Source organism: Poecilia reticulata, linkage group LG18, assembly GCF_000633615.1.
Source record: "Poecilia reticulata strain Guanapo linkage group LG18, Guppy_female_1.0+MT, whole genome shotgun sequence".
In the NCBI taxonomy this organism is placed as follows: domain Eukaryota; kingdom Metazoa; phylum Chordata; class Actinopteri; order Cyprinodontiformes; family Poeciliidae; genus Poecilia; species Poecilia reticulata.
The window spans coordinates 11,313,667-11,327,634 of NC_024348.1; the positions used below are offsets into that span (position 1 = coordinate 11,313,667).

General features: G+C 43.3%; 2 protein-coding genes across 6 annotated transcripts; both read left to right on the forward strand.

Moving 5' to 3' along the window:
- The first annotated feature begins 553 nt into the window (after positions 1-553).
- On the forward strand, positions 554-10,311 carry rpgrip1 (RPGR interacting protein 1). Of its 4 annotated transcripts, none has more exons than XM_008435534.2 (31): positions 562-967; positions 1,164-1,353; positions 1,764-1,817; positions 1,897-2,017; positions 2,239-2,444; positions 2,881-2,983; positions 3,084-3,224; positions 3,360-3,465; positions 3,567-3,590; positions 3,674-3,820; positions 3,885-3,958; positions 4,040-4,263; positions 4,346-4,452; positions 4,545-4,595; positions 4,677-4,856; positions 4,934-5,051; positions 5,209-5,372; positions 5,453-5,798; positions 5,879-6,039; positions 6,459-6,691; positions 6,758-6,873; positions 6,957-7,171; positions 7,244-7,300; positions 7,764-7,930; positions 8,028-8,106; positions 8,222-8,288; positions 8,405-8,481; positions 9,011-9,200; positions 9,279-9,363; positions 9,736-9,863; positions 10,094-10,311. In XM_008435534.2, the coding sequence occupies exons 2-31, from the start codon at positions 1,266-1,268 to the stop codon at positions 10,309-10,311; spliced, it is 4,047 nt and encodes a 1,348-aa protein (XP_008433756.1). In that variant the 5' UTR covers positions 562-967; positions 1,164-1,265. The 4 variants fall into 4 exon arrangements, with proteins under 4 accessions (XP_017165780.1, XP_008433756.1, XP_008433758.1 ...); XM_008435536.2 differs by having other exon boundaries at positions 1,200-1,353; XM_008435535.2 differs by having other exon boundaries at positions 1,214-1,353.
- Positions 10,312-11,046: 735 nt separating this feature from the next.
- On the forward strand, positions 11,047-13,906 carry fam113 (family with sequence similarity 113). 2 transcript variants are annotated; one of them, XM_008435538.1, is made up of 9 exons: positions 11,047-11,158; positions 11,234-11,315; positions 11,403-11,482; positions 11,632-11,864; positions 12,138-12,288; positions 12,363-12,597; positions 12,675-12,722; positions 13,159-13,356; positions 13,532-13,906. In XM_008435538.1, the coding sequence occupies exons 1-9, from the start codon at positions 11,156-11,158 to the stop codon at positions 13,690-13,692; spliced, it is 1,191 nt and encodes a 396-aa protein (XP_008433760.1). In that variant the 5' UTR covers positions 11,047-11,155; the 3' UTR covers positions 13,693-13,906. The 2 variants fall into 2 exon arrangements, with proteins under 2 accessions (XP_008433760.1, XP_008433761.1); XM_008435539.1 differs by having other exon boundaries at positions 12,678-12,722.
- The last annotated feature ends 62 nt before the right edge of the window (positions 13,907-13,968 follow it).

A 13,968-nucleotide genomic window follows, 5' to 3' on the forward strand; every position in this document is an offset into this window, starting at 1 on the left:
CTTCATTTTGTACTGAAAAAAGGAAAATACAATGTTTTAATTTGAGTTGATTTTTTTGGACTTGTATGTGATATTGCGTCACATAGAGGCACTGAGGAAAAAATAAGCAGCAAATTTAATCTCAGAAATTTTGTAAAAAAAAAAAAAAAAAAGTAGAAATTTCTGAGTTTCAAAAGTCGTAAATTGTTTTAAATAAATGTATTTTGCATCTTTTTACACATTTCCACCAGAGATGGCGCTGTTGTCTTGGTAATCTAAGTGTAGTTCACTGCTTACCTGTCACAGTAAGCCACATTTTTTGTGAAATGCAGTTTGTTGTATTGTGTGTGGAAATTAAGAATGTAGAGACATAAAATGTCTTCATTGTGGAACAAATCCGTAAAGCTGAAATAAAAACTCTGCAACCGCACTTTGATATAAATAACGTGATGCTTTTTATGCCGCTTTAATATTCTAGTAACATAAAAGCTGTTGCATATCTGTTACTCTCCTTCTTCTTCTCCACACCTGAGCACCGTCTTTAAATATTACACAGATCTCAGCCTCTCTCCACAGATCTGTAAACTAACATCATGTTCAAATTAAACAACCTGACGCCTGCTGCTGGTCAGATTAGTGCAGAAATAGGATTAGCCTCAAGGCAGATGGAGCGCAGAGACACTTCTTCACTCCTACTATTTTACTTCTGTTGCGTTTTTACTAGTTCAATTCTCTATTTTTGCACAGGTTTTACCGAACCGCTCTAAAAAACATATATATTTTAGCGACTGCGATTTAGAGAGGAATTGGATTTGGATCGGTTAGATTAATTTTAAAGGAAGCAGCGGAGGAATTATAAAGAGATGAGGGATTAAAAGTGTCATCCAGGCTCTGGGCGGAGACACACAAATCTCACAGGCCTGAAGGATAACACCGGCAAACATTTGTCATCTCTTTAGGAGACACTCGGGATGAGCAAACGATGCGGGTAAGTCAAATATATTTACTCAAACACTTTGACTACAGAGGTTTATTAATCATATCGCGATGTTTTGTGTTTTGGTTCGCCAGCTGCTCAGTAATGCGTTTAGAATCTGCAAAGCACAAATAATTTCTCTCGTTAAATCGATTCCTTTTTGTCAGCTTTTATGGCATTTTTTTTCTCTTCATCAATATGTTTCAAGGAAGGGTGCAGAACTCGTTCACAATTAATTTCACAGAAGTCCTTTCACAGGTGAAGCGATGTGAGCTCTCTGATTGGCTGAGGTTGAAGTAGAAAAGGCGTGATGTCGCTGGTGGTGGACGAGACGGCGGGGGACCTTCCGGTGAGGGACGTGGGGCTGATGAGGGGCGGGCTGATGCCCACCGTGCCAGGTTTGTGTTCACACAACACGGAACTGTGTTTTTATGGTTTTATTGCCATAAAAGGACAGCATTGGCGCCAGCAAAAATGCATAATACTTCCTAAAAATGCATCACCCTAGCATTCAAATTCAGCTTTAGTTTTATTGTGATTTACTGCGCTACCAGTAAGCTAAAATAAGCCATTTTATTTTTTGCAGAAATGTAAACCAATCACGTGCAACTTTGTGCAGTTAATCTTTGCATAAAAAGGTTTCAAGTTGTTCTCTTCATACTAAAAGAGCAGATATGTTCATAGGAATGTGTGTATTAAAGTAGCTTCAAGTTAGGATTTTAGAAAGCTGAAACTGCAAAATTAATTTTCTGTGAATGCACTGTGAGGCTCTCTTTTGGTTGTTTGTCATCTTTGCTGTTTCCCCCAGACACTCTGCGGGATGTCAAGCCATGGAAGAAGCATCATTCTGCAAAGATGAAAGGTAGAATGACTTTCACAAACATCATCTTGCACATTTTGACTCGAATGATCAAATGATCATGACTCTGCTTTGTGTCCAGCGGACCCTCAGCGGCTGTTTCGGTTTCCCAGACATCATCTGGAGGACCTGTGTCTCCGGCTGCAGGAGGAGAACAGTGTGCTCAGGCAACACACACGGACCCAGGAGCAGAGGCTCCGCAGGTAACACCAGCAGAGACGGGACTCTTAGCACTGCTGGAACCACGAGTTTCTAATTTAAATAAAACGTTGTACCCTAAAGCAGTTTACTTTGGATGTCACGTTATAAAGACAAGCTACAATCATGACCATAGATGTGAAATATTGCTGACAGTATTCATGGAGAACTATCTATTTCATTAGCTTTCCCCAAGTCCTCCTTCCATCCTCTTGTCTGACCCCAGGATGTCCACGAAGCTGATGCGTCTTCGTCAGGCCCGTCCTGGCTCCGGTCCTGTCAAAGAGAGGGACATGGAGGATACGATCCAGGAGCTGGAGGCCCGGGTGGCGGTGCTGGAGAGCCAGAAGGAGGTGCTGCAGAATAAACTCGGCATAGCCAAGCAGCACATCCTGGACCTGGGGGCTCGAACGCCTTACAGGTACAGCAAAGGTGAGGTTTAAAGAGCCACTTCTTAAATATCTGACTCCACTGCTGCCATCATTGTTCAAAGTCATGTCTTTACCACATTATTCATTCATTTACAAATGTCACAGTTTAAAACTAAATATTTAGCTTGCTAAATATTTAGTTAACAAGCTAAATATTTGGTTAGCTAGTAATTTAGCTTGCTAGCTAAATATATAGTTTGAGGCTAAATATTTAGCTTGCTAATTAATAGTTTTAAATTTTTAAATTACTAACATGATTAAAATATATAACTATAAGAAGTTAATCCCCCCACTCTTATGACTAAATGAAAAAATGCTGTTAAATTTTGACTGTGTACATTTACAAATGGCACTCTACATAAATCTCAATGGCTTTCCTGCATATGAGTGGACGTGAACCCTTCAGGACTGTATGGATGTTCTTTTTGTGTGTTCAGGTAAAAACCTGGACGGAGAGGCTGGAGTCCGGAGGGCGGCACGGACTGCTCCTGCACGATACGGCCTCACGCTGGAGGAAACCAGAGCAGAAATGGAAAGATTGTAGGTCAAAATGTATTAAAAAAAAAAAAACTGCTTTTTTTCTGTCAGTCGTCAATGTCCTTCTGCTTAATATCCAATATAAAAATCCGTCATCATCCAGCAGGACCGGTATGACCGAACAGGTGAGGATGGCAGAACTGGAGGTGACAGCTCAGGCTCTCCGAGAAAGCCTGAGAGACAGGGAGAGAGAGATGGAGGGGGCGGTCAGAGAGCTGAGGAAGCAGCAGGCCGACAGACACAGGTAGACGTGAATACATGAAGACGCAGCTGGTGAATCACGTTACGTCTTCTAATTGAAAAAAATGCCGATACCCAACCCTGTTTTAATCGCAAAAGTGAATTTACTTTGGAGTAAAACGGATTTCACTTCTGTCAGGATCACAATCAGAGAGAATGTGGACCTGATCCGTCTGCAAAAGCAGCTCTCTGAGAAGAGCACAGCCCTGAGGGTCAGCCAGGAGAAGTTTGCTGACCTGCAGGAGGTGAGACCCTGCTCCTGTCTTCTGTTCATTCTGCACATCATCAGTCTTCCTCATTAACACTCTAATCCTCTCACCGACCTCCTGCACGCATTTGACTGTAGGCGTATGAGAATCAGCTGGAGGAGGTAAGGGCCTCGGAACAAACAGATACAGTCTGATGAATAATCCAGTGAATAATGAATAATCCTGCTTCCTGTGTTCGCTGCAGAGTCAGAGGGCGCTGAGGGAGAGTCAGGGAGCTCTGCTGGAGAAGGTGGAGGAGCTGACCGAGCAACTGAAGCAGGAGAGACAGAGAGCTCTGACCCAGGAGGGGCAGCTCACCACCATGACTCTGTCTCTGCAGACCCTGGACAAGGTAACACATCTGGACCATTTGCGATGCTGTCAGGCTGGAACTCATCTGGCTCATTCTCCATCAGCTCCAGGAGAGAATCTCAGACCTGGAGGGAGAGAGGAATCTGATCAAAGACAGCTACGATACTCTACTGAAGAGGTAGGGTCCATAATGGGTCTCTTTTTGTGAATTTTAGGCTCAAAACCTATTTATTTTGGTGATTTGTTTTGTGTTTGCCAGCACTTTGACTGCCCAGAACCCCTCTGAGAGCCCTGCCGAGACACGGAGGGAGGAGGAGCAGAAGGAGGAGCGGCTGGTGGAGAACGTCTTCGGACCGGATCTCCACCACAGACTGGAGGAGATGCTGCAGGAAGAGAGGGAGGAGAGGAGCAGGCTGGAGCTGGAAAAGGAGAAACTCGGGCAAGAGAAGGAGATGCTGGTGGAGCAGAGGAAGCAGGAGAAAGGTGATCCTGAAAGCTCATTCAGTTTTCCATGAAATAAAATGTCTGACGCTGCAAAGTGAAAATTTCATTTAATTCCATTTAGAGCTGTCTGTGCTGATGAGGGAGAAAAAAGAGCAACTGGAGAAAGAGGTCGACCAGTACAGAGAAAAGGTTTCTGCTCTTCAGGACAGGCTGGACTCCGTCACTAAGGTCAGAAACGAACAGACGATCCGCGAATGTCTTCCTTTCTCTGTGTTTTTCTCCTGTAGTTTAATCTGTCACACATTTCCTCTTCTATCCAGGGGTTTGACATGAGCGTTGAGGAGCTCAGCGAAACTCTTTTGCAGATCAAGGTTTGTCGTACTTTCTCCCGACACGTAACGAAATATAGCTCTTAAGATCTCATAACAGGTTTTCTTGTTTCCCAACCGCAGGCCTTCAGGATGCAGCAGGAGAGCAGGGAGGCTCTGGGCTTCCTGGTGCCTGACGGCGGCGTGGACGATTCGTCCCGTGAGCTGGTCAACATCCAGGCGTCGCATGCAGAGACGGTGCTGGAGCTGCAGAAAACCAGAAACCTGCTGCTGCTGGAGCACAAGATCACCAAAGACCTGCAGGTACAGGCAGACTGTTAAATGCACACACACACACAAAAAAACGACTGAGAAATTTAGAAATACATTTCCTCTCCAAGGAAGAGTTAAACATTTTCAACCAGAAGGTGGAGAGAGAGAGAGAGGAGGGCAGGAGGAGGACGATGGAGAAAGATAAGCTTCTGTCAAAGAGAGCTCTGCAGATCAACACGCTACAAGGTAGGACAGCGCTCACAGCACATGTTATGTTAAGCATTTTTAAACAAATGTTGAGTTTTACTCAACATTTGCTCCTCTGATGTTGCTAAAATCAAAATAAATGTGTTCGAAATGCACTGTTTTAAAATGTTTTTTGTGGTTCCATGTGAATCCAAAGCACAGTTGAAAGAGCTGGCCTACAGCCCCAGGAACTACAAGCGGACCATCCCGGTGCAGTACACCTGGCCGGCTGGAGATCAGGAGGTGGTTCAGCCCATCGAGGACGACCTCTGCTTCTCTCAGCTGAAATCTGGGGAGTCGCTGTTGGAGATCCACCTGAAGGTAGAATCCTCTGAGATCCTCTGAGCGTTATTTCAAAAAACATGATAAAGGCACTGATGATTGTTTGTGCCCCACACCAGACGGCCACCTTCACCCCGGCGGGGCTCCGCACCCTGAGCGACCTCCACCCGGGGGCGGGCCAGCACGAGGACATTGTGACCTTCTGCACCTACTGCCTGCTGGACTTCGAGATGCACTCCACCCCTCTGGTGTCAGGGAGCCAGCCGAACTACGGCTTCACGTCCCGGTACGCGCTGACGGTCCGGGATCTGGATCGGCTGGGAGGTCAGGGGTCGAGAGTGCGGCTGGAGCTCCACCAGACGCTGGGAGGGGTCCGGTTTGTCACCCACGGAAGCGGCAGCATGTCACTCGTGGGCGCCACGGAAAGGAGGGGAGAACGAATCTCCGGCAGCGTCAGCATCGCAGGTGGACAACGATTCAGCAGCTGATGCTCTCCTCCCATCTCCTTTCATCTTCTGACTCTTCAACCTGTTTTTTGTTTTAAGGAAATGCGGGTGAAATAATAGGCGTTGTGGATTTCTGGGTGCGTCTCTTCCCTCCTGCTGAACCCGTCCACACGGGGACAGAGATCGGAGCGGAAAGGAGGACAGCGACGCACAGGAGTCCGGGTCAGATCCCACTGGGCTGGCAAGATGGCGGCCAAGAGGTGAGATCAGCCATCTGACGTAACTTTCAAAGAGTCGACGCTCTTATTTGCTTCAGTTGTTTCAGCAGCATAAACGGCCTGTTTAAAGTCCACTTTGCAGCATCTCCACTGGACTTTGACTAGACCACTCCAACATCTAAGTTAGTTTTTGTTTTTTTTCGTTGTTGTTGTTTTCTTAGCCATTCAGAGATCAACTTGGTGGTTTGCTGTGTTGTTGTGAATCACCAACTCTGACCTTAACTAAGACTGCCACTCTTTTCTTAATAAATAAAACATATTATTTGAAAGCTGTATCTTGTTTTCTTACTTAGGTTATGTCTGTCTACAGTTAAAATTTCTTTGAAATCTAAGGCATAAAGTGTTTAGGTGAGGATTTTTAGGCTCTGGTGATTTTTACTCCTTAATGTCTTCCACACCAGGAGCTCCATGACTATGGTGGTGGGATCCCCAATGAGCTGGTGGTGGCGCTGGAGCACTGCGTCGGCCTCAACGCCCGCTGGCCGGGGCTCCTGCCGGACGCCTACCTGACGTACCGGCTGTATGACCTGCCGCCTCACGTCTCTCAGACGGTTCAGTGCGCCGTAGATCCGGTGTTCAACGACGTCACCAGCTTCCCTCTGGCAGTAACGGCTGACGTTCTGCACTACCTCAGGTACGCCGGCTCTAAATCAGTGAAATGGTTCAGGTCTTTGAGACGATAATGGCCGATTTCTGCCAGGTCCAGCAGCTTGTGGGTGTACGTGTTTGATGACAGCGATGAGCAGATACCGCCTGCCTACCTGGCCAAGACGCCGATCCCTCTGAGAGCTCTGGCGACAGGCAGGGAGATCAGAGGTGAGGCTGCGAGGAAAATAAAACTGATGGGAGGAGAATTATTACTAAAAGCTGATGTATACATATTTTATCCCGTGTTTTAGGTGATTATGTTCTAAGAGATCCCGCTGGTGGGCCTCGGGGAATGGTCAGAGTTATGCTGAAGTGGAAGTATCCGTTCCAGCCGCCGTTGGACAGCCTCCAGGGTAAATGGGGCAGGGAGGCGGACGATCCTCACAGGGCGATGAAAAGCAGTCAGAGGGAAAAGAGGAGGAGCGAGGAAACGCCACAGAGGCCGACGGCCAAGCAGAGAGTGAAGGTGATGTGATTTCTCTGATTGGGTCAAAACTAATTCAAATGAAGAGCTGAACTCGTTTCTCTGCTTTTACAGACTCAGGATCTGAAGCCCAAAGATACTAAAGCTGTGCAGAAAGAGGCAAAGACTTGGGTAAGAAATCCAGCTGATTTAAAGTCCCATCAAGAGAAAGTATTTTATCTTTTTAGGTATGATTGAATAAAAAAATATCTGTTTGTATTGGTTCCAAAATTATTTACACCTAACATAAAGTGTTAAACAAAAACCACATAGCATGTTGTGACCTTCCTACAACAACGGTCTAAGTCATTTTTTTCCAATCATAATTTTGGCAACAAAAAAAAAATCAACATTTAATTGACAGGACCTGGTTGCTATTTCCCTCCTAAATTTCATGAAAACGTCTAAAGAATCAATAGTTTTTGACGCGCAGGTTTACCATTAACGCTTTGTTTTTAACCAGTCCATACGCCAGAAATCTGCTGTCTTTCTGCACACTAGAGGCGGATATAAGACATAATTAAAGACTATGTAGCAAAGACGATGCTTTTCTGTTTTGCTTAAACAAATTACTTGTTTATTTTCCTACTTACAGCCCCAGCCTCCACCTGTCAAACAGAAAAGCTCACAGGATCTGCGACCAGAGCGAGTCGTGTCTGTGAAACCGCCAACAGCAGACCGTAAGAGATCCACCAAGAGGTCCACTGAAGCAAGGTCGCCTCACTTGACCCCTGAACCAAGACTGACGACTCCATCCTACAAGTAAGAGAAACACTAACTGTTAACAGGTCTGCATAAATGCAAATTAGTAAAAAAAAAAACATTAATTAAATAATCTGCGGCATTATTTCCGTTTAAGATCTCCGGCTGGGTCTTCCTCCAGACGATCAGCTGCAGCTCCATCGAGGGGAAGCTCTGCTACTGATGCAGGGATCCAGGTCAGCTCACTCACTCTCTGAAAACAACATGCCGGTCCGTTATTTCCATGCTAAATTAGAAAGTCCACCTACAATATCCTGGATCGAATCCTGAAGTTTCAGCTTTTTGTTCCAGGATCTTCCCTCTGTGAGTCAAGTGTCCGAGTCTGAAGAAGAGGAGGAAGAAGAGAGGAGTGCCAGCGGTAATTCTGTTTTCACTTTATATCATTTAAAGACTTCGACTATTTTATTAAACATGGATAAAATAAATTCAGCCTTTTCTGACTATCTTGAACGTTTTTGTCTTTTTCTCCTACAGAGGACGGTGACGCTCCTGAATCCACTTCTTCACAGAGCGACATAATAATCATACCACCACAACGAAAAATGAGGACGGTACGGAATATTTGGGACTAAAAAAACGAGCAAATTGTTGGAACAGGGTTGACATTGTGACGAGAACTGTGCTAAACTGTTAAGTCGATCAGGAATTCTTCATATTTTATTTCTGAGGAGCCAGAGTTTCTGGAAATCTTTTAAAAGGGATCTTTATGATTATATATTTATCTTTATGAATATTTACACAGCATTTCCTTGTTATTGTGCTTGAGTGATTTCTGCTATAATCGAATCTGTGAAAAACACCTAAGACCTGTTTGTCTATCTTTCTTTATTTCTCATAAGTTACTACATAAAAATAGGGTTTTCTTGCCGAGTTGGCTTCGTTGAGAAGTGAGTGTGCATTTATTTTCGTTTTGCGCACAACCAGTTATGTCAAGATATGATTTATGGATATTGTAACTCATACTTGGCTCTAAAAACAAACGTTTTAAACCACTTCACAAGATTACAAGAAAGTCTGGCTTCTTAGCGTCTGCATACAGAGAAATAATAGGTGGGATTTAAAGATGCGGCTGTTTTCCAGGGAGACAAGCTAAGGGTCGAGATCCTGTCCCTGACGTTTGAGCCGTCGTCTCGTGTGGCGCTCGACCGCTCCGTGCAGCGCGTTTACGTGGAGTACCGGCTCCTGGGCGTCGCCATGGAGACGACGGAAACTCCCATGTCCCTCCGTAAACCTGTGAAAGGGGAGGAGATCCACTACAACTTCACACGAGGTGCCTGAAGTTTGGTGTTTCTGTGTGTAAAATGCATTCAGGACGGCGATCATACTGACTGGTTTTTGTCTGTCCCAGTGATTTATGTGGACGGCTCCCAGTCGGCTCCACTCAGGCAGTATCTTTACACAATGTTGGAGGGGACAGACCCCAACCAGGGCAGGTGGGTGGCCTAGAGACTTGCATCAGTTAATGAAAGTCATGTTTTTTGTAACTCTTCTTTTCTGCGATTGATTGCTGACGCACCAAACATCTGCAGTGACTCTGATGATACAAATTTGAATTTACTGAGGAGTTTCTCAAATCCAAACATCCAGGTGTATTTATACTCTTTGATATTGTGTGCACCAACAGCTTCTCACCAGAACAGTGGTCATTTTAATTGGTTCATGACAAGAAACCCTCTGGAGCATTTTTAAATGGACCATGTTCAAAACCATTGCAGAACATTAATGTTAGTTTACTTCATCAAAAGTATTTTTTTGGTGTGTTTTTGATCGTTGTCCTGTTGGACAACGTTTATTTGTAACGGCAGGTTAAAGTTCACAGTGGTCAGTGAGCCGATGGACGACGAAGAGGAGTGTGTGGATGTTGGACACGCTTTCCTGGACCTACAGGAGCTGCTGCTCACGGGAAACGATGTGTTCGAACAACAGATTGACAGTAAGTGTTGTAGCTCTGAGGTAAATGTTACTGTAGTGAAGCTTCACCTTTCTGTTAACTGGCTCAGCGGATAAATTGTACGGTCCTACTGAGAGATGAGACAAGTGTTAATGCAAAAAAACTTGCATTAGGAAACAAAAGAAAAATCCTAATTTAGGTAGAGTTGTTCTACATTTTCTAAATAACCTAAAACTTTCAATATGTCTAATTTTTCTTTCACCTTTCTGCAGTTTTGAGTGTGGACAAAGACAGGGAGGTCATAGGGAGTCTGAAAGTGTCCCTGGAGGCGGCAAAAGCACTGAATGGGATATACCAGGAGTTTCATCAGAGAGGCAAAAGTAAGACAACAAGCAACGCAGAAGATGACGAAGAAGAGGAGGAGGAAGAAAAGAAAGATCAGATTCAAGTACTTGATTATGAAGATGAAGATGATAGTGTCTTCCACTGAGGAAAAAAATTTAAACCGTCTATATCACATTTAAAAATATGATAAATAATGAAATAAAAATACTACTTTGAGAAAAGAGGCTGTTTTTCATTTTATTTAAGGCTTTAATTTGTTTTTCTTTTTATTACCTGATGTCTTGATGTTTTTTTTGTGCGCGCTCTGTGGCAAATCCTATTTTATGTTATTTAGATTTTAAATCTGCCCGAAGTTGGATTCATTCAACTTGACTTCACTCAATATTTTCCATACTTGGTTCTGATCATAACTTAATGCTCTAAAAGAAAGTCATAATTCAACACACACTGATAATGAAAACAAAATGCATGTCTCCATAATATATAAGATGTAGATCAGGTGGAGGTAGTCAGGTGCTCCCTGACTTGGTGTAAGAAAAACTTTTTGTTTCTAAAAAATAATTTAAGTTTCAAGTCATAAACCTGTTTATTTGTGTAGATACATTTCAAAAAGTTTGAAAAAAGAAAAAAAATCTAGTTGTTGCATTTGTGGGCCCATAAGAAAGTGTGAGTACAAATTTGACAGCAGAATATCACTTTTGGAAACCAGTTAATCTAAATACGTGTGACAGAGTTTTGTTAAGTTTATAAATCAGTATTTGACGCATATTTTAGGTGAACTATTTCGGATGTAATTTTAGTTTATTTTTGAAATGATACAGAGGCTCGCTGTATGAAGAGAAATGTCCGACAGTCTTTAAAGGCCTCATCCAATCAGCGTCACCTGTGTCTGGAGAACTAACGGCAGCCACAGTCGAACAATTATGCTAACTTTTTAAAAGCTCACACGGCGATGTGGCTGTTTGGGTGTATTTAAAAATATCAAAACGATGGTAAGTATTTTTGCATCTTTACGTCATATATATATAAATATAAATAAATAATATAAATAATCTTTTAATTGCCAGAAAAGCCAGAAAGAGACGGCGAGCCACCAGCAGGCCCGCCTGCTGCTGCACAACAAGTTTGTCGTGGTGTTGGGAGACTCCAGTGAGCAATTTCTCCCTTCCTTATATCTAAATATATTTTTTACCCTCTGTTTATTATCTGTAATTTATTGAACGTATTTCCATTCAGTTCAGCGCTCTGTATACAAGGATCTTGTCGTACTGCTACAAAAGGACCGATACCTCACCTTAAGACAACTAAAGAGCAAGGTAAGCAGCACGTGGACATAATTTACAAAAAAATGGGAGATATTAAAATGTATCGTCAGAAATTAATTTGCTAATAAATGAAACCTGATATTTCTGTGACGTCTTTTAAAGTTATCAGCTCTGTTAATCGTGACATTTTGCCCCTGCAGGGTGAGATGAGCTTCGAGCTGGACTGCTTGGTAGAAGGAGGCTGTCTGAACCGAATGAACAATGGGACCGAGTACACAGAGGTCCGTCAGTATCAGTCTGACCACCACCTGATCCGCTTCTACTTCGTGACCCGCATCTTCTCCAGATACATGCAGAGCATCATCGAGGACTTCCGTCACGGCTTGAAACCAGACGTGGTCATTGTGAACTCTTGTGTCTGGGATATTTCAAGGTGGGTACAAGAAGTACTGATATCATACAAGTATATCTTTAATACTAAATTTAAATATTAGTCCAAAAAGTTGGGGTCAAGAATATGTCTCCTGGTGTAGCATGAGGTCTGAAATGAACCTGAATGCAAAAAAAAAAAAGCCAATCAGAAAGCATTGCATTTTAGAAATGCAACGTGTTGGCCAGTACTTACCATATTGATTATTATGCTTTTGATCCTAATCTTTGTGCTGCAATTGCTTAAGCCTGTTTTGTTTGCATTATATTTTTTTAGATACAATCCCAAATGGGTCGACGACTACAAGGCGAACCTTAAGAGGTTCTTTGGTGAGCTGAAGAGTTTCCTACCAGAGGAAACGCTGATCATCTGGAACCTCACCATGCCCTTAGGAGAAAGGATCAAAGGTGGCTTTCTGGTGCCTGAGGTGAGTTAAGTTTAGCTTTTTATTGTGATATTTTCATCTGAAAGGAAAAGTGCATGATTTTTCTGTGACCACAGATTGAGCACAAAGCTCCTCAGCTGCGTTACGACGTGATTGAAGCCAACTTCTACGGTGGGACTCTGGCCGACAACTACGACGTAGACGTGTTGGACCTCCACTTTCAGTTCCGTTTCTCATTGCAACATCGAACCAAAGACGGCGTCCACTGGAACGCCATCGCCCACCGCAGGATCACCGCTCTTCTGTTACGGCACATTGCACAAGCCTGGGGTGTGATGCTGACTGCTGATGGTGAGAAGAGCGACTTCACAAACACACACATGCATCTTCTATTTAATAATGCAGACGTGTATCTGCTTTGTTTTCAGAAGTTCCTGAGCAGAAGTCAATCTACGACTGTTCTACAAAATTTGCAGGTCAGACATGATGGTGATTCCTGTGGTTTATTCAGACTGGAAAAGAAGGGAAATTAAAGATTTTACAGGCCTGGAAATCAATGGAATACGATTTCAGACTACTGGTATTGTAGAGATTCTCATGCAGGGAGTTCTTGGCTTCCATAGATGATGGCTTTGTATTTTTTGGGATTAGCACAGAGATTAGTTCTTCAGAGATGGATGTTAAAGGTCATCCTGGCATTTCCAAAATGAAACTCTACTGCATACTTTAGAAAAGCTGAAGAAGTGCACCTTCTGGAAAATAACATTATCTTTAATGATCATATTTCTGTTTCTTTGATGCTAAAACAAGAGTATTTTTAAATGAAGCTTCTGCACTTCCTTGTTCCCCCTTAAGTAATTTTCTTTCATCTTTGTTTCACCCCTCTTTCCTCTCCAAACGGTTACCAAACAGCTGCTGTGAATTCAGACAGCTTTAGAGAGGAGTTCACCTCCGATTCTTTGTCTGGTGCCTTCTTGAGCTTTGAAGACAAGAGGGCGCCAATGCCACATCGCCACGAAAACGCAGAGAACTTCCAACCTGCCGTCCAGCCGCAGCAGACCCGGCCACGCCGCAGACCTCAGCAGAAACATTATGTACCGCCCAGACATGGTAAGTGTACGCACAGCTTCAGACTGGGTGTTCAAAGCCTCATCGTGTTTCTAGGTGAAGGTGCTATTGACGATCTGTACAAGACGTCTGCATTACCCTTCCAGCACACTTGATACCTAAATGTATCAGTCTAAAAAAAATATTGGGTCTAAAATTCAGTCTGAATATCTTTCAGGTGTTGACAACGTACCTCCATCCTCCTCCTACTTTGAGCCCTATGAAGATTACCACCAGCCCCTCAATCATCAGTTTGTGATGAGGAACCGTCACAGCAGGCCTCACTATGCCCCCTACACCCATCACAAACCAGATCACCGTCCCTTCCATGGATACTAAAATGGATCCATGAAAGGGACAGAACAAAGCATTGTTCTCTAAAATAAAGACAGCTGTTTTGTAATTGTGTACTCTGGGTTTTTAGTTTCACTAAGAGCCAAGCATTTTAATATCTGCTTGTAAGATTTTAGTTTGAGTTGTTTTTCCATTAAGTATAATTTCAAGACTGTATTGTTTGAGTTTAAAAAAATAAAATAAAATTCTCACTACATAATGCCGTTTTGTTCCTGATAAAACCGATGAGTCGTTTGTAGGCCGCCTTGATCTCACTCCCTT

Excerpts from the sequence above, each read along its gene's own strand:
- rpgrip1 (XM_008435534.2), top strand. The coding sequence starts at position 1,266 with ATGTCGCTGGTGGTGGACGAGACGGCGGGGGACCTTCCGGTGAGGGAC. Across the intron at positions 2,984-3,083 it reads AGAGCAGAAATGGAAAGATT|CAGGACCGGTATGACCGAAC; the intron begins GTAGGTCAAAAT and ends GTCATCATCCAG. Across the intron at positions 4,264-4,345 it reads GCAGAGGAAGCAGGAGAAAG|AGCTGTCTGTGCTGATGAGG; the intron begins GTGATCCTGAAA and ends AATTCCATTTAG.
- fam113 (XM_008435538.1), top strand. Across the intron at positions 11,483-11,631 it reads TAAGACAACTAAAGAGCAAG|GGTGAGATGAGCTTCGAGCT; the intron begins GTAAGCAGCACG and ends TTGCCCCTGCAG. Across the intron at positions 12,723-13,158 it reads CTGTTCTACAAAATTTGCAG|CTGCTGTGAATTCAGACAGC; the intron begins GTCAGACATGAT and ends GTTACCAAACAG.